The sequence below is a fragment of the Oncorhynchus mykiss genome, chromosome 22 (assembly GCF_057628025.1).
Source record: "Oncorhynchus mykiss isolate SJ-2025 chromosome 22, ASM5762802v1, whole genome shotgun sequence".
Classification (NCBI taxonomy): Eukaryota; Metazoa; Chordata; class Actinopteri; order Salmoniformes; family Salmonidae; genus Oncorhynchus; species Oncorhynchus mykiss.
Genome location: NC_143043.1, coordinates 5,184,945 through 5,210,206, shown reverse-complemented (window position 1 = coordinate 5,210,206; position 25,262 = coordinate 5,184,945). Strand labels below are relative to the sequence as shown.

The window sequence follows — 25,262 nt, the reverse complement described above, 5'->3', positions numbered from 1 at the left end:
CTTTATTCTACAAGGTGTGGACATTGGAACAGTGACATTCGCTAGGGTTGGGAGGTATCCAGATTTTCATAAATTTATAATGTTCTTGTAACATACTGGGATGTATGGTATTACCGGCACTGCACACAAGGGGCGCTATTTCTTTCCGAACTTAAAAAATATACTCTACCGTTCAAAAGTTTGGCATCACTTAGAAATGTCCTTGTTTTCCATGAACACATACATGAAATGAGTTGCAAAATGTATAGGAAATATAACCAAGACGTTATAAATAATGATTTTTTATTAAAATAATAGTGTCCTTCAAACTGCTTTCATCAAAGAATCCTCAATTTGCAGCAATTACAGCCTTGCAGACCTTTGGCATTCTAGTTGTCAATTTGTTGAGGTAATCTGAAGAGATTTCACCCCATGCTTCCTGAAGCACCTCCCACAAATTGGCTTGATAGGCACTTCTTACGGTCAAGCTACTCCCACAACAGCCCAATAGGGTTGAGATCGGGTGACTGCGCTGGCCACTCCATTAAAGACAGAATACCAGTTGACTGCGTCTTCCCTAAATAGTTATTGCATAGTTTGGAGCTGTGCTTTGGGTCATTGTCCTGTTGAAGGAGGAAATTGTCTCCAATTAAGCGCCTTCCACAGGGTATGGCATGGCGTTGCAAAATGGAGTGATAGCCTTCCTTCTTCAAGATCCCTTTTACCTTGTAAAAATCTCCCTTTACCACCACCAAATCACCCCTAGACCATCATATTGCTTCCACCATGCTTGATAGATTGCGTCAAGCACTACTCCAGCATATTTTCTTCTTTGTGATCCGAACAAACACCTCTAACTTAGATTCATCTGTCCATAACACTTTTTTCCAATCTTCCTCTGTCCGGTGTCTGTGTTCTTTTTCCTATCTTCATATTTTCTTTGCCAGTCTGAGATATGGCCTTTTCTTTTTAACATATGTTTCTCAAACTAGACACTCTGATGTACCTGTCCTCTTGCTCAGTTGTGCACCGGGGCCTCCCACTCCTCTTTCTATTCTGTTTAGAGACAGTTTGTTCTGTGAAGGGAGTAGTATACAGCGTTGTACGAGATCTTCAGTTTCTTGTAAATTTCTCGTATGGAATAGCCTTCATTTCTCAGAACAAGAATAGATTGACGAGTTTCAGAAAAGTTATTTGTTTCTGGCCATTTTGAGCCTGTAAACGAACCCACAAATGCTGATGCTCCAGATACTCAACTAGTCTAAAGAAGGCCAGTTGTATTGCTTCTTTAATCAGGACAACGGTTTTCAGCTGTGTTAACATAATTGCAAAAGGGTTTTCTAATGGTCAATTAGCCATTTAAAATGATAAACTTGGATTACCTAACAACACCCTTAGTGTCGTTATCCTGTAGGAAGGTGAACCTTCGCCCCAGTCTGAGGTCCTGAGCGCTCTGGAGCAGGTTTTCATCAAGGATCTCTGTACCTTTCTCTGTTCATCTTTCCCTCGATCCTGACAAGTCTTCCCTGCCGCTGAAAAACACTCCCACAGCATGATGCTGTCACCACCATGCTTCACCGTAGGGATGGTGCCAGATTTCCTCCAGATGTGACGCTTGGCATTCAGGCCAAAGTGTTCACTCTTGTTGTCATCAGACCAGATAATCTTATTTCTCATGGTCTGAGAGTCATTAGGTGCCTTTTGGTAAACTCCAAGCAGGCTGCCATGTGCCTTTTACTGAGGAGTGGCTTCCGTCTGGCCACTCTACCATAAAGGCCTGACTGTTGGAGTGCTGCAGAGATGGTTGTCCTTCTGGAAGGTACTCCCGTCTCCGCAGAGATACTCTGGAGCTCTCTCAGTGACATTGTGTTCTTGGTCACCTCCCTGACCAAGGCCCTTCTCCCTCGATTGCTCAGTTTGGCTGGTAGGCCAGCTCTAGGAAGGGTCTTGGTGGTTCCAAACTTCTTTCATTTTAGAATGATGGAGGCCACTGTGTTCTTGGGGACCTTCAATGCTGCAGAAATGTTTTGGTACCCTTCCCCAGATCTGTGCCTCAACACAATCCTGTCTCGGAGCTCTACGGACAACTGTCGGACCTTACATAGACAGGTATTCCAAATCATGTCCAATTAATTGAATTTACCAAAGGTGGACTCCAATCAAGTTGTAAAAACATCTCAAGGATGATCAATGGAAACCTGATGTCAATTTTGAGTCTCATGGCAAAGGGTCTGAATACTTATGTAAATTAGGTATTTATTTATTTATTTGTAAACATTTCTAAGAAACTGTTTTTGCTTTGCCATTATGGGGTATTTTAAAGTAAGACTTTAATGTAAGAAAATGTGGGAAAATGGAAGGGGTCTGTATACTTTTCGAATGCTCTGTACATTGTGGAGTTGAAACTGGGCTAGCTAGAAAACTAGCAAACTAAATGCATAGCCGGAGCCCTGAGCTGCAGAAAATGTATTTGACACTTCTTCCGTATTTAGCTGGCAAACATTAGTAGTGAATTTAAAGTTTAAACTGATCAACTCTCTTGGGTTGCTCAACAGTGGATCGTCATGTTACGTTTGCTCCATTAGTTTTTTGTAAAGAAACATACACTTATGTGACTGGCTCAATTGACTATTTCAGATTATTTTTTTTTGTACGGTATTTAAAATCATACCGTCGGTAGAATGAAGGTATGGCTATTGCATCGTAGCTATTGTAACATAATTTCACCATACACTCATATAACCATTTAAACCATGGTTATATGAGTGTATGTCCAACTAGAGCCTGAAAGATATGGGATTTTTTGTTTTTCCGATTTTAGAGAGTGGAAATATTAATCAATAACGGATATGTGCCGATTTATTTTTAGTTTAGCTGAAATTTAAAAAAAACTTCCGTACAAAGATACTCAACTTTGATGTCTTACATTTGAGGAAAGAACATTCATGTAATAATTTAGGAGCACCAGAAAGTTAATGTAAAAATGGTGTTACTCTAATCTAGTGAAAGGAGAATAAACTGCACTGATTCCATCATCAACAAATAAATGCCTAGGCTCTGAAGAATGAGCTGCCTCATGCTAGCCAGCTGGAAAACAACGACAGGACACATTTTCAGTGTATTAGTAATTAGCTATGTTTTCATCGATTGTAAGGCTGTAGCCACTGAATTCTGGTAATCACTTGAAAGGAAAAACAAGCTTTGTCTTTGTGCTATCTGGGATCCTTGGGACCTCCAAACAAATGTTTAGTGTAATGGTTCAGGTTTAGCGTAGGGACGTCCCAAGGATTCTTGATACTACTAAGCTTCAGTGAATGGCGTCAAGAACTCTCACACAGCTAGTTAGATGGCTGGCTAGCTAGCACTTGTCAAGGAAATGGATTAGCGATTGGCGAAACGTGAATTTGAACCAGTCCCTATCAAGTGACAATGAACCCATACATCAAAACGTAGCTGCAAAGTGCTACTTTGTAAACCGCCAAGTTTTTTTTTTTGTGTGTGTCTCGGAAAACATTTAAGTGACAGAGCTTGAGGAATAAGCTTCGCAAAGAGCACATATAACACTAGATCTCGCTGGCTTCACTAGAGGGCATTAACGTTACCACAGAGTTGAATGTTCTTAGCACGGCACTTACTTGGTACGCCCCATCAATTGTTTGTCAAGACACCTGACATCTTACCAAGACACTTCACGTAATGGTATATGCCCAGGGTGCATTTTTGGCACTTTTATTTAGCTGGCCAGCTCAATAAAGTGGTAGCAGTAAGACTAAGAGTTAGTTCACAGTTGTTCACTCTCCTCTCTGACTTAATGCATCTGCATGCTTCCCAGCCGAAACAGTTTGGAAGTGTTTGTGCATATATGATGACATTTTGTGACGTTTTTGTACTTCGGTAAGGGTTTTTTCAGCTTTTCGGGCACAAGACATCTTTTCTCGAGGCAAGCCGAAGTCTATGCCCTTTCGTCGGTGATTGGTCAACAGTAGGGATTCTTCAAGTCTTGTCATTCAATGAGAGATTACTCATTTTCATGCCCAGTTTTTCTGCACCAAACATCTTAGTTAATGTAAAATTGTGCGACTAAGATCTCTGCAAAAACATAAAAATTAATGAGAGATTTCTTAAGTTATCTTAGATTAATTCTGACTATTTTGAGAAAGTTTTTACTAGCTACAGTGTTTCAAAATGGACAAGCAGTTGCCGCCCTCAAGACAAATAATGTCATGCACAATAAAGTCAAATTCTATGAACTACTACTTTCTCCACATCTTGTATATGTCCTTTCCAATGGATCAAACGGCGATACAAATACATCAGTAAAAGGATACTATTTGTCGGGCTCTACCTCTTACACTAATTATGTTACTTTTCCTGCTACACTACTCTATATGCCCTTATGTTATACTAGGGAAGTTGTGTTTCCGTAGCTAGGGCTGACAGAAAGGGTTTGTGAAAAGCAGAATCAACAACCTCTGCATAATAATAACAGTGGCTTTGTGAGAATGAGAAAGTTCACAGTTTGCCATTGTTATGTAAATGCAGGCTGAAAAGTACCAGTTGCTTGGCTTTGACCCAAAGTGAGAGCATGACCGCCGGAGCCATGGCCAGTGAGACACATGTCGGCCCCGCGTAGATGGACAAAAAACAAAATTCTTAGCCTTTTTCAGTAAAACACTAGTGTAAATCCTGTATGGAAATGCACCAGAATAGCCTTCTAACATGTACTGATCATGTACCCTATGGTTATGGTTAGGTAAGTGTACCTAATTTGGACTCGGGCTGTTGTTGTTGTGGACTCCTCTATTACTATGTTTTTCTGGTGTGTGTCGTGTCAGGTGAGTGAGCGGGTGCGGACGGGCCTCCTGATCCGATTGGCTCTGCTGGCCATGGGCGGAGCCTCCCTGCTGTACGCCCGCTGGAGAATCATGGGAACTGGGCCCCCCGCCTTCACTGAAGTAGACAACCCAGCATCCTTTGCAGACAATGTCTTTCTCAGAGTGAGTCGTGTTTTACCTATTTGAATGATACTGGATAGAGTATGTAGGCTAAATAACGACTCTTATGGTAATTTGTAACCTCACCCTCCTTTATGGAAGGAAATTATTTTAAAGTTATGTCAGAATACTAAATCTAAATGGATTAAGTTTTTTGGTTTTGGATGGTCTTTTTAGGATGTGATCTTAATAGTTGAAAACATCTAACTATCACCACGCAGACCTCTGTAGTAGTACAACAATCATAATCGTATTTTTTTATTTCAAATGTTCTTATTTTTTCCCTCTCTCTCCTTTTCCCTCACACTCTGCCATCTCACTCTGCCATCTCACTCTGCCATCTCACTCTGCTCTCTCACTCTGCTCTCTCTCTCTTTCTCTCTCTCTCTCTCTCCCTCCCATTCTCTCTCTCCCTCTCCCTCCCACTCTCTCTCTCCCCTCCTTCCCACTCTCTCTCTCTCTCTCTCTCTCTCCCCTCCTTCCCACTCTCTCTCTCTCTCTCTCTCTCTCCCTCCCCTCTTTCATTCTCATCCCCTGTCCTGTTCTGTGTGATTGGCAGATAGTCAACTATAATTACTACTACTCACTGAATGCCTGGGTGCTGCTGTGTCCCTGGTGGCTGTGTTTTGATTGGTCCATGGGCTGTGTGCCCCTCATTAAGTCAGCGTTTGATTGGAGGACAGCCTGGCTGCTGCTGCTCTGGTGCTTCCTGATAGGCTTGATAAGCCAAGCCTTATGCTCACAGGACAGCCAGAGGAGGAGGTAGGAGAGAGCTCAGCCGACACGTGTGTGCACACACGCACACACACACTGTTGTCAAGATAAAACATGTTTGGATACAATGTTAGTTACTCAGTTATGAACAGTGGATGGAATGTGATTCAAGCATCACCTCTGATCACTTTATAGAAACATTCAGAATAATCTCAGCTGATTTACAACTGTATATTACACAGTATGTCTATGTGTTGTAAGTATTATGTAACCGTGTTTTTTAGGGGTCCAAGCAGTGAAAAGAACAAAGGCCAGCACACTGAATATGCTCTGATGAAAATCCTTTGAAATGTTGCCAATAAAGGTGGTAATTGGAAGCATATATAGTGTGCAGGCCTTTCTGTTTTTTTTCTACTATACTTCATTAGCCCAGTGTTATGTTTCCACTTCCACCAAGGTTTTTTTTAAAGGATGTCGGTATGACCATGACCTTTTCTATAGACTGGTGAAAGCAGTGAAACACTCACCCACCTCTTCCTCCTCACGTCCTGTTCACTGCAGACCCTCATTCAAATAATAGGTGTGAGTTCAGGTGGGCCGACCAAAAGTGGTGAAGGTAGGCAACAACACGTCCGCCCCTCTGATCCTCAACATGGGGGCCCCCTGTACTCCCTGTTCATCCAAATATTACAAAGTGTTACTTTGACCCCGTGAATCTTGTCAGGACGTTGACCCTGGGTCTGGTGCTGCTGGTAGTCCCCTTCCTGCCCGCCTGCAACATATTCTTCAGGGTTGGCTTCGTCATTGCAGAGAGGGTCCTCTACCTCTCCTCCGCTGGCTACTGTCTGCTACTGGCCTACGCCCTGGGACACTGCTGCGGCCGCTGGAGCAGATGCAAGGTAGAGAATATACACACACACACCCTCGCCCAGCTAAAAGCTACACATCACATATATTTGAGGTTCTCCCAAATGTTTTTGTCACCTGATCTAGTCTTTTGTTGGACATTGAAAAGAGATGGAGGATTTAAGACTGTTAGGACGGAGCTGAATCAAACAGGGTTCACTTCATTGCCTTCACTTCATTGTCCTGTCGTAACGGATGGTCCTCAATCTTGTGTGTTGTAGGGGCTGCTCCGTGCCTCCCTGCTGGCCCTGCTATGTGTGTATGTGGCTCGCTGTGCCCTGCGCAGTCACCAGTGGCGGTCCGAGCAGAGCCTCTTCACCAGCGCCCTGTCAGTCTGTCCACTCAATGCCAAGGTGGTGTCTGTCTGTCTGATGTGTCTATCTTTCTTGCTGGCTTGTCTGTCTGTCAGGATTACTGGTGCATCGATTGGTGTGTCTGTCTGTCTGCCTCTTTGTTAGACCATATTGGGTCCTCAAGCTGTCATGAAAATGATTCCCAAACTATTCTAAATAAGTTTTATTTGAATTTTATTAGTTTTATTTTGTTTGTTTTTTGTCTTTCCCTCTCCAGGTGCATTATAATGTGGGTAAGAACCTAGCAGACAGAGGGAACACCAGTGCTGCCATCAAGTACTACAGAGAGGCAGTCAGGTACGAATACTACAGGTTCACACTCTCAATATGAGTTTTTTCTATAGTTCTATGGTACATGTAGGTTACATTCCAATGTTCATACTTGTATATCACTTACACCCAAAACATTGTTTCATACTAGGCGTTATGCTACTGTGGATATTTGAACAGAGTCGCATTGGAAAGCACATGTCACGATAACACTTTATCAAACCTACGGCTGAAACCATTGAACCTCTCAGCTGTGTTTTGTGTCAGGTTGCACCCTACGTATGTCCACGCTATGAACAACCTAGGCAACATCCTGAAAGAGAGGAACGAATTGGTGGAGGCAGAGGAGCTTCTGGCAAAAGCTGTACTCGTACAGTAGGTGGACACACACACTGTCATGCCCTAACATATGCATGCATGTACATTCACACAGAAAAGAATCACAGATATAACTTTATTAGCCTTTGACTTCACAAAAAACAAAACATTCCGGACATTAAACGCAACTGTGGTGTTCTTCTGAGAAAGGCCGGACTTTGCAGCAGCGTGGATGAATCTGGGAATAGTGCAAAACAGTCTGAAGAAGTTTAAGGAAGCAGAGCAGAGCTACTGGAACGCCATCCAATTCCGGAAGAAATACCCTGACTGTTACTACAACCTGGGACGCCTGGTGAGTACAAAGGTTGGATAAAGGTTGGTTAAAGCCACCAACTGAGGTTGGACTTAAAGCCACCAACCGAGGTTGGACTTAAAGCCACCAACCGAGGTTGGACTTAAAGCCACCAACCGAGGTTGGACATAAAGCCACCAACCAAGGTTGGACTTAAAGCCACCAACCAAGGTTGGACTTAAAGCCACCAACCGAGGTTGGACTTAATGCCACCAACCGAGGTTGGACTTAAAGCCACCAACCGAGGTTGGACTTAATGCCACCAACCGAGGTTGGACTTAAAGCCACCAACCGAGGTTGGACTTAATGCCACCAACCGAGGTTGGACTTAAAGCCACCAACCGAGGTTGGACTTAAAGCCACCAACCGAGGTTGGACTTAAAGCCACCAACCGAGGTTGGACTTAATGCCACCAACCGAGGTTGGACTTAATGCCACCAACCGAGGTTGGACTTAAAGCCACCAACCGAGGTTGGACTTAATGCCACCAACCGAGGTTGGACTTAAAGCCACCAACCGAGGTTGGACTTAAAGCCACCAACCGAGGTTGGACTTAATGCCACCAACCGAGGTTGGACTTAATGCCACCAACCGAGGTTGGACTTAAAGCCACCAACCGAGGTTGGACTTAAAGCCACCAACCGAGGTTGGACTTAATGCCACCAACCAAGGTTGGACTTAAAGCCACCAACCGAGGTTGGACTTAATGCCACCAAACGAGGTTGGACTTAAAGCCACCAACCGAGGTTGGACTTAAAGCCACCGACCGAGGTTGGACTTAATGCCACCAACCGAGGTTGGACTTAAAGCCACCAACCGAGGTTGGACTTAAAGCCTCCATCCGAGGTTGGACTTAAAGCCTCCATCCGAGGTTGGACTTAAAGCCTCCATCCGAGGTTGGACTTAAAGCCACCAACCGAGGTTGGACTTAAAGCCACCAACCGAGGTTGGACTTAAAGCCACCAACCGAGGTTGGACTTAAAGCCACCAACCGAGGTTGGACTTAAAGCCACCAACCGAGGTTGGACTTAAAGCCACCAACCGAGGCTGGACTTAAAGCCACCAACCGAGGTTGGACTTAATGCCACCAACCGAGGTTGGACTTAATGCCACCAACCGAGGTTGGACTTAAAGCCACCAACCGAGGTTGGACTTAAAGCCACCAACCGAGGTTGGACTTAATGCCACCAACCAAGGTTGGACTTAAAGCCACCAACCGAGGTTGGACTTAATGCCACCAACCGAGGTTGGACTTAAAGCCACCAACCGAGGTTGGACTTAAAGCCACCGACCGAGGTTGGACTTAATGCCACCAACCGAGGTTGGACTTAAAGCCACCAACCGAGGTTGGACTTAAAGCCACCAACCGAGGTTGGACTTAAAGCCACCAACCGAGGTTGGACTTAAAGCCACCAACCGAGGTTGGACTTAAAGCCACCACCTGAGGTTGGACTTAAAGCCACCAACCGAGGTTGGACTTAAAGCCACCAACCGAGGTTGGACTTAAAGCCACCAACCGAGGTTGGACTTAAAGCCACCAACCGAGGTTGGACTTAAAGCCACCAACCGAGGTTGGACTTAAAGCCACAAACCGAGGTTGGACTTAATGCCACCACCTGAGGTTGGACTTAAAGCCACCACCTGAGGTTGGACTTAAAGCCACCATCCGTAAGCTTTCCTACTATCTAACAGTCAATACAATTTACACTAATTAATTATTGAAGAATATGTTATTAATTGCCTTATGAGCTTAGTACTGTTGTACCCCAAACTGTAAGGTTAAATAAACTATATGTTTAAATGTATCATGTTGATCAGTCTATGTAGAAAAAGTGAATTCAATAGATTTGAGAGTGGTAACTTTTCCCGATAAGGTTCTGTAGCTTGTTCTGTTCCAAACCTAGTGGCAAGGCTGCTGTAAGCCTCAAACACAGACTGCAGATTGTGGCTTTGATGATGAATGAAGGTGATGTGGTTTGCTAGAATGGTAATGTATGAAATCTACATAACCTGGTTCAAGCATTCATAACATCACCCTGAAGAAGGCACAGCGATGCCCGAAACATTGGTGTGTTTTTAGCCAGTAAAAGGAGCTTATACATGTGGAGTGTGCAGCTCTTTGTTTTTAAAGCTTACTGTTTATTCACCGTTAGTCAGCACCTAAATCATTTCCTCTGGGTGTGTGCAAGCTCATGCTTTTTATTTGTCTAGTATGCAGACCTGAACAGACACCTAGATGCCCTGAATGCGTGGAGGAATGCTACAGTGCTAAAGCCTGACCACAGCCTGGCATGGAACAACATGGTCATACTACTGGACAACACTGGTAACCCACACACACACACCGCCACATGCACGTACACCACATACACACTTCTAACACACACTTTCACAGACACACACACACACTACCACATGCATGCGCACCCAAGGCTCTAAATAAAATCATTTAAATTGGTAGCACTGCTTCACCTAAAGTGAACACAACATAAGCACAACATAAAATCTGTTTCTCAAATTAGACACTTTAATGTCATTGTCCTCTTGCTCAGTTGTGCACCGGGGACTCACACTCCTCTTTCTATTCTGGTTAGAGACAGTTTGTGCTGTTCTGTGAAGGGAGTACCTGTCGGCCCCAGCCTCGAACGCAGGTCCTGTATGTACCTAACTGACAAACTCTGTCCATTCATTGCCATTTACCCGTTGTTGTCTTAGCTCTCCTGATCTACATTTGTGTTTGCTTTTTACCTCTCTATAATGTCAATATATCTTGTCTACTGCTGTCTTGGCTAGTTCTTATTGTTTTATTTCACTGTACAGTCGTGGCCAAAAGTTTTGAGAATGACACAAATATAAATGTTCACAATGTTTGCCGCCTCAGTTTGTTTGATGGCAATTTGGATATACTCCAGAATGTTATGAAGAGTGATCAGATGAATTGCAATTAATTGCAAAGTCCCTCTTTGCCATGCAAATGACATGAATCCCCAAAAAACATTTCCACTGCATTTCAGCCCTGCCACAAAAGGACCAGCTGACATGTCAGTGATTCTCTCGTTAACACAGGTGTGAGTGTTGACGAGGACAAGGCTGGAGATCACTCTGTCATGCTGATTGAGTTCGAATAACAGACTGGAAGCTTCAAAAGGAGGGTGATGCTTGGAATCATTGTTCTTCATCTGTCAACCATGGTTACCTGCAAGGAAACACGCGCCATCATCATTGCTTTGCACAAAAAGGGCTTCCCAGGCAAGGATATTTTTGCCAGTACGATTGCACCTAAATCAACCATTTATCGGATCATCAAGAACTTCAAGGAGAGCGGTTCAATTGTTGTGAAGAAGGCTTCAGGGCACCCAAGAAAGTCCAGCAAGCGCCAGGACCATCTCCTATAGTTGATTCAGCTGTGGGATCGGGGCACCACCAGTACAGAGCTTGCTCAGGAATGGCAGCAGGACAGGTGTGAGTGCATCTGCACACACAGTGAGGTGAATACTTTTGGAGGATGGCCTGGTGTCAAGAAGGGCTGCAAAGAAGCCTCTTCTCTCCAGGAAAAACATCAGGGACAGACTGATATTCTGCAAGAGGTACAGGGATTGGACTGCTAAGGACTGGGGTAAAGTCATTTTCTCTGATGAATCCCCTTTCCGATTTGTTTGGGGCATCCGGAAAAAAGCTTGTCCGGAAAAGACGAGGTGAGCGCTACCATCAGTCCTGTGTCATGCCAACAGTAAAGCATCCTGAGACCATTCGTGTGTGGGGTTGCTTCTCAGCCAAGGGAGTGGGCTCACTCACAATTTTGCCTAAGAACACAGCCATGAATAAAGAATGGTACCACCACATCCTCCGAGAGCAACTTCTCCCAACCATCCAGGAACAGTTTGGTGACAAACAATGCCTTTTCCAGCATGATGGAGCACCTTGCCATAAGGCAAAAGTGATAACTAAGTGGCTCGGGGAACAAAACATCGATATTTTGGGTCCATGGCCAGGAAACTCCCCAGACATTAATCCCATTGAGAACTTGTGGTCAATCCTCAAGAGGCGGGTGGACTTACAAAAACCCACAAATTCTGACAAACTCCAAGCATTGATGGGAAGAATGGGCTGCCATCAGTCAGGATGTGGCCCAGAAGTTAATTGACAGCCTGCCAGGGCGGATTGCAGAGGTCTTGAAAAAGAAGGGTCAACACTGCAAATATTCACTCTTTGCATCAACATCATGTAATTGTCATTAAAAGCCTTTGACACTTATGAAATGCTTGTAATTATACTTCAATATCCCATAGTAACATCTGACAAAAATATCTAAAGACACTGAAGCAGCAAACTTTGTGGGAATTAATATTTGTGTCATTCTCAAAACTTTTGGCCACGACTGTGGAGTCCTCAGTCCCGCTCAAAATGCCTTAGCTCTTTTTGTCCCACCCCACACACATACGGAGCGAGACCTGACCTTGCTTAACTGGTGCCTCCATAGGCGAGACCTCTCGTCACTCAATGCCTAAGTTTACCTCCACTCTACTCACATCCTACCATACCATTATCTGTACATTATGCCCTGAATCTATTCTACCATGCCCAGAAATCTGCTCCTTTTATTCTCTGTCCCCAACACACTAGACGACCAGTTCTTATAACCTTTACCCGTACCCTTATCCTACTCCCCCTCTGTTCCTCTGGTGATGTAGACGTTAACCCAGGCCCTGTAGCCCCCAGTTCCACTCCTATTCTCCAGGCACTATCATCCCCCTCTTCAAAGGTGGAGACACTCTAGACCGAAACTGTTACAGACCTATATGTATCCTGCCCTGCTTTTCTAAAGTCTTCGTGAGACAAGTTAAACAGATCACCGACCATTTAGAATTCCACCGTACCTTCTCCACTATGCAATCTGGTTTCTGAGCGGGTCATGGGTGCACCACAGCCACGCTCAAGGTCCTAAACGATATCATATCCGCCATCGCTAAAAGACAATACTGTGCAGCCGTCTTCATCGAAGGCTTTTGACTCTGTCAATCACCGCATTCTTATCGGCAGACTCAACATTCTTGGTTTTTCAAATGAATGCATCGCCTGTTTCCCCAACTACTTCTCAGATTTCAGTGTGTCAAATCGGAGGGCCTATTGTCTGGACCTCTGGCAGTCTCTATTGGGGTACCACAGGGTTCAATTTTCCAGCCGACTCTTTTCTCTGTGTACATCAATGATGTCGCTCTTGCTGCTGGTGATTCTCTGATCCACCTCTATGCAGACATCACCATTCTGGCATATACTTCTGGCCCTTCTTTGGACACTTTGTTAACAAATCTGCAGACGAGCCATTACAACACTCCTTCCGTGGCTTCCAACTGCTCTCAAATGCACCTTAGCCAAATACATTTCAACTCAGTTTTTCACAATTCCTGACATTTAAAATGATTAAAAATTATGTTCCTAGGTCAGTTAGGATCACCACTTTATTTTAAGAATGTGAAATGTCAGAATAATAGTAGAGGGAATGATTTATTTCAGCTTTAATTTCTTTCATCACATTCCCAGTGGGTCAGAAGTTCACATACAGTGGGGCAAAAAAGTATTTAGTCAGCCACCAATTGTGCAAGTTCTCCCACTTAAAAATATGAGAGAGGCCTGTAATTTTCATCATATGTACACTTCAACTATGACAGTCAAAATGAGGAAAGAAAATCCAGAAAATCACATTGTAGGATTTTGAATGAATTTATTTGCAAATTATGGTGGAAAATAAGTATTTGGTCACCTACAAACAAGCAAGATTTCTGGCTCTCACAGACCTGTAACTTCTTCTTTAAGAGGCTTCTCTGTCCTCCACTCGTTACCTGCCATGGTGGCGAAGTACGTACAATATAGCAAGTAAAACACTGGAATGGTAGATTTGCAGTGGAAGAATGTGCAAAGTAGAAATAGAAATAATGGGGTGCAAAGGAGCAAAATAAATAAATAAATACAGTAGGGGAAGAGGTAGTTGTTTGGGCTAAATTATAGATGGGCTATGTACAGGTGCAGTAATCTGTGAGCTGCTCTGGCAGCTGGTGCTTAAAGCTAGTGAGGGAGATAAGTGTTTCCAGTTTCAGAGATTTTTGTTTTCCATGCAGGGTGATAATAAGAAGTGTGGATCATCATTATTTGGTCCGTATGACCCATATCTGTTTATGGTCCAATAACATATTTAAACATAAACATATTGCACGTTGGGATCAAAATGACTGTTAATTAATAACATCACCCCTTTTGAGTTTATTTGCCCATGGGAGAAATACCCTACCGCTCAAAAGTATGGGGTCACTTAGAAATGTTCTTGTTTTTGAAAGAAAAACACTTTTTTTTTTGTCAATTAAAATAACATCAAATTGATCTGAAATACAGTGTTGTTAATGTTGTAAATGACTATTGTAGCTGGAAATGGCAGATTTTTTTTTTAAATCTACAAAATACCAGTCTCAACATCAACAGTGACAAGGCGACTCCGGGATGCTGGCCTTCTAGGCAGAGTTCCTCTGTCCAGTATCTGTGTTCTTTTGCCCATCTTAATATTTTATTTTTATTGGCCAGTCTGAGATATGGCTTTTTCTTTGCAACTCAGCCTAGAAGGCCAGCATCCCGGAGTTGCCTCTTCACTGTTGACGTTGAGACTGGTGTTTTGAGGATACTATTTAATGAAGCTGCCAGTTGAGGACTTGTGAGGCTTCTGTTTCTCAAACTCTAGACACTCTAATGTAATAGTCCTCCTGCTCAGTTGTGCATCAGGGCCTCCCAATCCTCTTTCTATTCTGGTTAGAGACAGTTTGCACTATTCTTTGAGTACACAGCGTTGTACGAGATCTTCAGTTTCTTGGCAATTTCTCACATGGAATAGCCATCATTTCTCAGGACAAGAATAGACTGACGAGTTTCAGAAGAAAGGTCTTTGTTTCTGGCCATTTTGAGCCTGTAATTGAACCTACAAATGCTGACGCTCCAGATACTCAACTAGTCTAAAGAAGGACAGTTTTATTGCTTCTTTAATCAGTATGACCGTTTTCAGCTGTGCTAACATAATTGCAAAAGGGTTTTCTAATAATCAATTAGCCTTTTAAAATGATAAACTTGGATTAGCTAACACAACGTGCCGTTGGAACACAGGAGTGATGGTTATTGATAATGGGCCTCTGTATGCCTATGTAGATATTCCATAAAAAATCTGCCGTTTCCAGCTACAATAGTCATTTACAACATTAACAATGTCTACTCTGTAATTCTGATCAATTTGATGTTATTTTGATGGACAAAAAACATGATTTTCTTTCAGAAACAAGGACATTTCTAAGTGACCCCAAACTTTTGAACAGTAGTGTATATTTTTCCACACAACTTTAACTAAAATTGTTGAATGAGTTTCCTGTTGAGAGTAGATATTATATTCCTTCTCTTTGAGCCAAGTTTCAAATCTATTTATCATAATATGTTTGTAAATGTACCATGGTGATTGAGTATCCATATTAGCTGTACCATGATATTTGCATTGCTACTAAGTAACCCTCCAATTGACTTCCGCTAAAGCACCCTCTCTCATCCCAAGCTCTCTCTTTCTTTCTGTGCCCCCAAATGTTTAGATATATACTGGTAATGTAACCAGGTTGTTAGCTAATGAGGTAACATGACTGAACAAGGTGTACACAAATGCGTGGTTTTTGGACGACCCGCGACATGGTTTATGACGAGAGCCTAAAAACAAACATTTTGGTCCACCAAGCACTTTTGCAGGTATATGAAAAAAATCTATCATCCACTCATAATTCTTACATTTATTCGCCATAATAACACCAAAAATCACCCCAAAAAATGGTCTAGTTTTTTTTTCCCTCCGTGTTTCCGATTTCCCTAGTTTTCTTTTCTTCAGGTTTTCACTCTCAAAATCATACCTTTTTTAGTAGAACATCCATTTTTGTTGTTTCTCTAAGTCCACAGGAATGCTTAAACCACATCAGGAGACCACATGTGAGTTCTGGGGAAGAAAATAAAACACATGTCTTGCAGGGTATTATTTGCCCTTTTTTAATTTCAATTCTGTTTATAAAACAAGACACTCGATCCATACAGATCATCATAAAATCATATTATTGTGCCGGGTAAGTTTACTTTACAGTTAACATTTAATTTGGAATTGAATACGTCTCAGGAAAGTTGCAAGAAGTACAAGTCACTGATGAATTCTTTAACATTATTTACATGTGGGCTTTGGATTGAAGTACAAGTCACTGATGAATTCTTTAACATTCTTTACATGTGGGCTTTGGATTGAAGTACAAGTCACTGATGAATTCTTTAACATTCTTTACATGTGGGCTTTGGATTGAAGTACAAGTCACTGATGAATTCTTTAACATTCTTTACATGTGGGCTTTGGATTGAAGTACAAGTCACTGATGAATTCTTTAACATTCTTTACATGTGGGCTTTGGATTGAAATACAAGTCACTGATGAATTATTTAACATTCTTTACATGTGGGCTTTGGATTGAAGTACAAGTCACTGATGAATTCTTTAACATTCTTTACATGTAGGCTTTGGATTGCACGAATCTGCATTCACATTCTTCTCTAGGGCACTTGGAAACAACTGCACAATGAAGACTATCATTACAACAATTATTATCTGGGAGCATGTATCTAGGAGCATAAGCAACCAAAATGGTCGTTCTTTAGAGCCATGTGCGTACCACACACACACACACACACCACTAACACACACTTTGACACACTCACCACAGTTGCTGTCTAATGGGAGATACTATGAGTGACAATACCCATCACTTGCTTTGTTTTGTGCCCAAACTATTTTGGATATTCAAAATCAATCTTTAATAGTTGAGTAATGGATGAATTTCCATTGATTACATGCGCCGCAGAGTTAGTCAAATGCCTCATTTTTACTCATTCATCCGTACGCACAGTTGTTCAAAGATTGTTTCTGTACGTTAACAGCAGTGAAGACAGAGACAAAGATAAAAAATAAAAAAAATGGGGGGAAATTTGATCTAAGCGCCCAACGTGATTAGACTGGAAGAGCAGGAACCGGCAATGCTTGAAATTTATGTATTAAAGCTTTGTGTGTGGAGTTTTCCAAAGGCACTCTTCCCTGCCGTGTGGAGAATGCGCTGATTTCCAGACGTTGGCGCCGCTTTTGTCAGAAGACTCTCCCGAGGGGGGCGGGGTCTCCCAGGAGGGCCCTAGAACCATCCAATCGCCAGCCAGCATGCCCATGATCAAACGCAAGGCAGACACAGAGAAGTGCCCCCTCCGAATTCAGAATCCCCCTCCTCCATCCCCTCTCCCCATAATTTCTTCCCCAAATCTGCCAAGACTACATGTCACCAAAAAACATAAAGTAACTGAGGTGTGCTTCCTTTATTCGCCTTTATTGCACAGAGACAAAGCTGAGCTAGCACACATACACTCAGCAATAAAATAAACATCCTCTCACTGTCAACCCTGTTTATTTTCAGCAAACTTAACATGTGTAAATATTTGTATGAACATAACAAGATTCAACAACTGAGACATAAACTGAACAAGTTCCACAGACGTGACGAACATAAATTGAATAATGTGTCCCTGAGCAATGGGGGGTCAAAATCAAAAGTAAGTCAGTATCTGGTGTGGCCACCAGCTGCATTAAGTACTGCAGTGCATCTCCTCCTCATGGACTGCACCAGATTTTCCCGTACTTGCTGTGAGATGTTACCCCACTCTTCCACCAAGGCACCTGCAAGTTCCCGGACATTTCTGGGGGGAATGGCCCTAGCCCTCGCCCTCTGAGCCAACAGGTCCCAGATGTGCTCAATCAGATTGAGATCCGGGTTCTTCGTTGGCCATGGCAAAACACTGACATTCCTGTCTTGCAGGAAATCACGCACAGAACAAGCAGTATGGCTGGTGGCATTGTCATTCTGGAGGGTCATGTCAGGATGAGCCTGCGGGAATGGTATCACACAAGGGAGGAGGATGTCTTCCCTGTAACGCACAGCATTGAGATTGCCTGCAACGACAACTAGCTCAGTCCGATAATGCTGTGACACACCACTCCAGACCATGACGGACCCTCAACCTCCAAATCGATCCCACTCCAGAGTACAGGCCTCGGTGTAACGCTAATTTCTTCAACGATAAATGCGAATCGGACCATCACCACTGGTGAGACAAAACTGCGACTCGTCAGCGAATAGCACTTTTTGCCAGTCCTGTCTGGTCCAGCGACGGTGGGTTTGTGCCAATAGGCGACGTTGTTGCTGGTGATGTTGCTGGACCTGCCTTACAGCGGGCCTACAAGCCCTCAGTCCAGCCTCTCTCAGCCTATTGCGGATAGTCTGAGCACTGATGGAGGGATTGTGCATTCCTGGTGTAACTCGGGCAGTTGTTGTTGCCATCCTGTACCTGTCCCGCAAGTGTGACGTTTGGATGTACCGATCCTGTGCTGGTGTTGTTACATGTGGTCTGCCACTGTGAGGATGATCAGCTGTCCGTCCCGCTGTCTTAGGCGTCTCACAGTACGGACATTGTCATTTATTGCCCTAGCCATATCTGCAGTCCTTATGCCTCCTTGCAGCATGGCTAAGGCACGTTCACGCAGATGAGCAGGGAACCTGGGCATCTTTCTTTTGGTGGTTTTCAGAGTCAGTAGAAAGGCCTCTTTAGTGTCCTAAGTTTTCATAACTGTGACCTTAATTGCCTACCGTCTGTAAGCTGTTAGTGTCTTAAAACTTCTTAAGGATAGGTGTTTCCTGGCTGGATAACTTCCGGTGAAACTGGAGGGAGCGCAATTCAAATACATTTTAATAGTAGTGAGTGATTTATTTCAGCTTTTATATCTATCATCACATTCCCAGTGGGTCAGAAGTTTACATGCTCAATTAGTATTTGGTACCATTACCTTTAAATTGTTTAACTTGGGTCAAACGTTTCTGGTAGTCTTCCTCAAGCTTCCCACAATAAGTTGGGTGAATTTTGGCCCATTCCTCCTGACAGAGCTGGTGTAACTGAGTCACGTTTGTAGGCCTCCTAGCTCGCACATACTTTTTCAGTTCTGCCCACAAATGTTCTATAGGATTGAGGTCAGGGCTTTGTGATGGCCACTCCAATACCTTGACTTTGTTGTCCTTAGGCAATTTTGCCACAACTTTGGAAGTATGCTTGGAGTCATTGTTCACTTGGAAGACCCACTTGCGACCAAGCTTTAACTTTCTGACTGATGTCTTGAGATGTTGCTTCAATTTATCCAAGTAATTTTCCAGCCTCATGATGCTACAGTTGGTTTCATCTGACCAGAGCACCTTCTTCCACATGTTTGGTGTGTCTCCCAGGTGGCTTGTGGCAAACTTTAAACAACACTTTTTATGGATATCTTTAAGAAATGGCTTTCTTCTTGCCACTCTTCCATAAAGGCCAGATTTGTGCAATATACGACTGATTGTTGTCCTATGGACAGAGTCTCCCACCTCAGCTGTAGATCTCTGCAGTTCATCCAGAGTGATCATGGGCCTCTTGGCTGCATCTCTGATCAGTCTTCTCCTTGTATGAGCTGAAAGTTTAGAGGGACGGCCAGGTCTTGGTAGATTTGCAGTGGTCTGATACTCCTTCCATTTCAATATTATCGCTTGCACAGTGCTCCTTGGGAAATCTTTTTGTATCCAAATCCGGCTTTAAACTTCTTCACAGCAGTATCTCGGACCTGCCTGGTGTGTTCCTTGTTCTTCATGATGCTCTCTGCGCTTTTAACGGACCTCTGAGACTATCACAGTGCAGGTGCATTTATACGGAGACTTGATTACACACAGGTGGATTGTATTTATCATCATTAGTCATTTAGGTCAACATTGGATCATTCAGAGATCCTCACTGAACTTCTGGAGAGAGTTTGCTGCACTGAAAGTAAAGGGGCTGAATAATTTTGCACGCCCAATTTTTCAGTTTTTGATTTGTTAAAAAAGTTTGAAATATCCAATAAATGTCGTTCCACTTCATGATTGTGTCCCACTTGTTGTTGATTCTTCACAAAAAAATACAGTTTTATATCTTTATGTTTGAAGCCTGAAATGTGGCAAAAGGTCGCAAAGTTCAAGGGGGCCGAATACTTTCGCAAGTCACTGTATCTATTTTGTGAAGTGCACCAGTCCCTCCTGCAGCAAAGCACCCCCACAACATGATGCTGCCACCCCCGTGCTTCACGGTTAGGATGGCGTTCTTCGGCTTGCAAGCCTCCCCCTTTTTCCTCCAAACATAACGAGGGTCATTATGGCCAAACAATTCTATTTTTGTTTCATCAGACCAGAGCACATTTCTCCAAAAAGTACGATCTTTGTCCCCATGTGTAGTTGTAAACTGTAGTCTGGCTTTTTTATGGCGGTTTTTGAGCAGTGTCTTCTTCCTTGCTGAGCGGCCTTTCAGGTTATGTTGATATAGCCCTCGTTTTTCTGTGGATATAGATACTTTGTACCTGTTTCCTCCAGCATCTTCACAAGGGCCTTTGCTGTTGTTCTGGGATTGATTTGCAATTTTCACACCAAAGTACGTTCATCTCTGTGAGACAGAACGCCTCTCCTTCCTGGTACCTTCAGGTGTTTGGAAATTGCTCCCGAGGATGAAGCAGACTTGTGGAGGTCTACAGGTTTTTTTTTAGGTTTTGGCTGATTTATTTTGATTTTCCCGTGATGTCAAGCAAAGAGGCACTGAGTTTGAAGGTATGCCTTGAAATACATCCACAGGTACACCTCCAATTGACTCAAATTATGTCAATTAGCTTATCAGAAGCTTCTAAAGCCTTGACATCATTTTCTGTCATTTTCCCAGCTGTTTGAAGGCTCAGTCAACTTCGTGTATGTAAACTTCTGACCCACTGGAATTGTGATACAGTGAATTATAAGTTAAATAATCTGTCTGTAAACAATTGTTAGAAAGAAAAATGACTTGTGTCATGCACAAAGTAGATGTCCTCACCGACTTGCCAAAACTATAGTTTGTTAACAAGAAATTTGTGGAGTGGTTGAAAAACGAGATATAATGATTCCAACCTAAGTGCATGTAAACTTCCGACTTCAACTGTAAATGTCTTATATTTGCGTTAATCTAACTGCACTGTCCAATTTACAGTAGCTACTACAGCGAAAACATGCCATGCGATTGTTTGAGGACGGCGCCCCACATCAAAATATTTTTCCACCGGCACAGGTTTCATACATTCACATATAACGATTAAATATTCACTTACTTTTTGAAAATGTTCCTCTGATTTGACATCCAGAGGGTCCTAGCTTTAACTTCTTAGGGCTAGGCCACTTTTTTTCTCCACTTCCTGCCTGAATGACGTGCCTAAAGTAAACTGCCTGTAACTCAGGCCATGAAGCCAGGATATGCATATAATTGGTACCATTGGAAAGAAAACACTAAATAATGCAGGAGAATATAACACAATAGACATAGAAAATTCAAAGAAAAACAAACAGATGTTTTTTTGTTGAGAAAGACCATCCTCTTAGAAATGCAAAAGGTCATATTGCAATTCCTATGGCCTCCACATGTTGTCAGCAGTCTACGTTCAAGGTTTCAGGCTTGTAACTTCAAAAACAATAAGAAATAACAGTTTTAGTAGAGGGTAGCACAGTCTTGGAAATTCGTGTTTGCGTGTGTCATGAAGACATTACGCACCTGCTAAAATCAGTTTCCTATTGAATATACTTCTTTCCAAAATAAATATTATAGTTTCATTACATTTTAGGGTATCTGAGGAGTAAATAGAAACGTATTTTGACTTTTTGAAACAAAGTTTAGGGGTAGAATATCGGATTCTTTCTCTGCAAGATGAACGAGTGGATGACTCAAATCGGTGAAGCAAACAAAACTGACATTTTGGGATATAAAGAAGGATTGTATCTTACAAAACGACACTACATGTTAAACCCTTTACAATGAAAATCTGTGAAGTTATTTGGATTTTTACAAATTCTCGTTGAAATACAGGGTCCTGAAAAAGAGATGTTTCTTTTTTTGCTGAGTTTATGTGCACACACATGTGCACGCAGAGCATGACTCGGGGCCTCTCTCCCTCCCACCTTCCCTTCCTCTATCTCTCTCCTTCCCACCTCCCCTCCCTGGTCAGACAGGTCTGACAGAGATCAATAAGCCAGTGGTCCTTGTGTTCAGCTCCTAATTAGGAAGCTAAAGCGCTCTTCCATGTGTGGAGAGGAAAAACTCTGCTCTACACACCACAGACAACACACACATGTACACGCACACTGGGCGCTCAGTTTATATTGGGTTTCATCATTTTATCTGTTGTATAAAGGTATAAGCACTTGTTTTAAAGCTCTGTACGTTCGTACAAGCAGTTGACATTTGTATTCTGTGAATGCATCGACTTCCAATTAAGACTTTTAAAGCTGACTTGTAGTCTGACGGTTTTAAACTTTGTTCTCCTCATGACTTGGATTTCCACCTTGCATGTCCACAGGCTTTGAACTAGCAAGTTCAATCTCGCTTGTCTGTGTCTGACTATCCGTCTGTCCTTCTCATGTCTTTCCCTTCTCTCTCCTGTCGTCTAGGCAACCTAGCCCAGGCGGAGGCAATTGGCCGAGAGGCCCTAAAGCTCCTCCCTAACGACCACACCATCATGTTCTCATTGGCCAACGTCCTGGGCAAACTACAGAAGTATAAGGTCAGTAAGCCCAGAGAGAGAAATTACTTACAATAATTTACCTCAACTAGGGCTGTGACGGTCATGAAATTTTGGATGACAGTAATTGGTCAGCCAAATGACCGCTGTCACGTTTCAACCGTTGGAATAGCAATTTAGTAAAAAATAATCTAATCATGTGATTAAGGCACATTTTCACCTCTCCTCCGCTCCTGACTGCATGTGCTGCCATAGAAATAGAATGAATGAAATGGACGTCCTCATTCAAGTCAATGATGGCATAATGGCTGGACTGGTGGCAATTGCAAGTATAGCAGCAAAGGAGAAAAGCTAGGTTGAAGATAACAAAGGTTAAAACGAGGATTCTAATACCCCATAACTTTTTGCAGCAATGGGACCAGCTATGCAAGTTAGAAACGGCGCTGGTCATGTGAATGTTTATTTTCTTAAAGCTTTCACATGGAGTCCTAACTTTTATCTTCAAGCTAGGAGTAAAGCAACTGAAACCAGGAAGTGTACCTGTCTATTTGTGCTGTGATTTGTTGATTGAACTCAACTGACATTACAAAAAATACATTCCATTGCATGAGCCCCATCAGTTAACATCATTTGAATGAACATTCTACATTACCATGGAAATGATTGTATCACAATACCAGGCAGCCATTGCGAGTGTACCCATGAGTTTACCAGTCACATTTCCAGGGTTAGAGGTTGTAAGCCTGTTCTATTCATTCTATTTCTGTGTGTGTGTGCTGCAACCTAACACTCGTTTGCTACAACACCTTGCTCGTTTCTGCAAGGAGCAACACATTTTCATCACGTGGTTAAGAGTCCATGTTACCACAGAAACAGACTTAACCGCATGAAGTCATTGGGATTGAAACCATTTTTTGGGACTCAAATCAAATGTTATTTGTCACATGCACCAAATACAACAGGTGTAACCCTTACCGTGAAATGATTACTTACAAGCCCTTTACCAAGAATGCAGTTTTAACAAAATATAGTTAAGAAAATATTATCTAAATCAACTAAAGTAAAAAATTATAATAATAACACTATAAAATAACTAAAATGAGGCTTATATACAGGGGGTACTGGTACTGAGTCAATGTGCAGGGGTACAGGTGTGTGTGTGACTGCACTCCTAATGCAGCCAGACACCCACACACACTGAAACATGTCCTGTGTTTTGTGCCCAATCAGGAGTCCGAAGGCTTCTTCCTCCAGGCTCTGAGGATCAACCCAAATGCTGCCAGTTGCCATGGCAATCTGGGTAAGACCAGTGGGTTCCGAGATACGTTTGATGTCGAACCATATTTCTTATAGACCCATATGAATGTTTTTCATATACAGTATATTTGTCTTTTGTATTAAGACACTTGCCACATAAATAAATCCATAATACCTCAATGTGGTGTGTTTAATTAATAGTTTTGGGATAATGTGATGGGTTTGGTCTCAAGCAAGAGTAACAGTCAGAAACATTATTGGTCAAACATCATATGAAGTAAATGCATGGGCCACCTTCAGTAGGTACACGGTAGAACGTTGCAGGTAGAAATGTCACGAAGAGGCTGACATGAATTGTGATTCCTTATTCTCGTGTTCCACACGTGTCTTTGGCCTCACAATAATATGTCTGTGTCTCTCTCCCCTCCATCTCAGCGGTGCTGTACCATCGCTGGGGGAAGCTGGAGCTGGCGAAGAAGCACTACGAGCTGTCTCTGAAGCTGGATCCAGAAGCCCCAGGCACCCGGGACAACTACAACATGCTGCGACGCAAACTGGACCAGCTTTACAGGACCACACCACCCTGAGGGTCTCAACCACTGACTGCATGCTGCAACACACACACATACGCAAATAACCATTCATTCATTCCAGCTTTGTACCGTTTCCATTCTATTTAAGAAATAAAGACTGTTTTGTGTAACATGTTCTGTTGCTTGTCCCCCATTATGGGAAGGGGATTAGATTGGTCTCTGTCTGTTCGTACTTTAGTCACACGCGATGTCTGACAGCACTGGCCCGATTTTAAATTAACTTGGGTGAATGATGCGTCTTCCCTTACTGGGAAAAAAAAACCTTTTTCACATGCAAATTCGTTTTGTGGCAAATTTAAGGCGAGTTGTGAACTTCTGGAAAACAATTATGGGGAAACTTGTGGCTAACATTCTACTGTTTGCAAATTTGTTTCAAACTGTATGAATATGCAAATAAAATCTGATTTTTGGTTACTGTGTGTTAACATTTAAATGTATCAATATAAACCAAATCACGTCATTTTAAATAAACTTGCTTCTCACAAAGAACAACTAAACATACTATACTGAACAAAAATTAACACAACATGTAAAGTGTTGGTCCCATGTGAGCTGAAATAAAATATCCCAGAAATGTTTGATACGCACAAAAAGCTTATTTCTCTCATGTTGTGCACATATTTGTTAACATCCTTGTTCGTGGGCATTTCTCCTTTGCCAAGATAATCCATCCACCCGGTGTGTCACATCAAGACACTGATTAAACAGCATGATCATTACACAGGTGCACATTGTGCTGGGGATAATAAAAGGACATGCTAACATGTGTAGTTTTGTCACACAACACAATGCCACAGATGTCTCAAGTTGAGGGAGCATGATGAAACTGAAGTATTTCTGAATGTAATATAGTTCACACCC

General features: G+C 42.6%; 1 protein-coding gene across 6 annotated transcripts in view; it reads left to right on the top strand.

Annotated features, from left to right (window-relative positions):
* Window positions 1-24,994, top strand: part of tmtc4 (transmembrane O-mannosyltransferase targeting cadherins 4) — a 41,430-nt gene extending 16,436 nt beyond the window's left edge. For 3 of the 6 annotated variants that reach the window (XM_090215170.1, XM_090215171.1, XM_090215172.1), the window contains exons 8-18: window positions 4,815-4,976; window positions 5,533-5,735; window positions 6,412-6,586; window positions 6,815-6,946; window positions 7,164-7,243; window positions 7,484-7,591; window positions 7,745-7,886; window positions 10,098-10,212; window positions 22,481-22,593; window positions 23,782-23,851; window positions 24,244-24,994. In XM_090215170.1, the coding sequence (XP_090071296.1) occupies window positions 4,815-4,976; window positions 5,533-5,735; window positions 6,412-6,586; window positions 6,815-6,946; window positions 7,164-7,243; window positions 7,484-7,591; window positions 7,745-7,886; window positions 10,098-10,212; window positions 22,481-22,593; window positions 23,782-23,851; window positions 24,244-24,395 (1,452 nt within the window). In that variant the 3' untranslated portion in view covers window positions 24,396-24,994. Of the gene's footprint in view, window positions 1-4,814; window positions 4,977-5,532; window positions 5,736-6,411; window positions 6,587-6,814; window positions 6,947-7,163; window positions 7,244-7,467; window positions 7,592-7,744; window positions 7,887-10,097; window positions 10,213-10,480; window positions 10,578-22,480; window positions 22,594-23,781; window positions 23,852-24,243 lie in introns of those variants that run through there. The other 3 variants (XR_016490463.1, XR_016490464.1, XM_090215173.1) reach the window with 3 other exon arrangements.
* The last annotated feature ends 268 nt before the right edge of the window (window positions 24,995-25,262 follow it).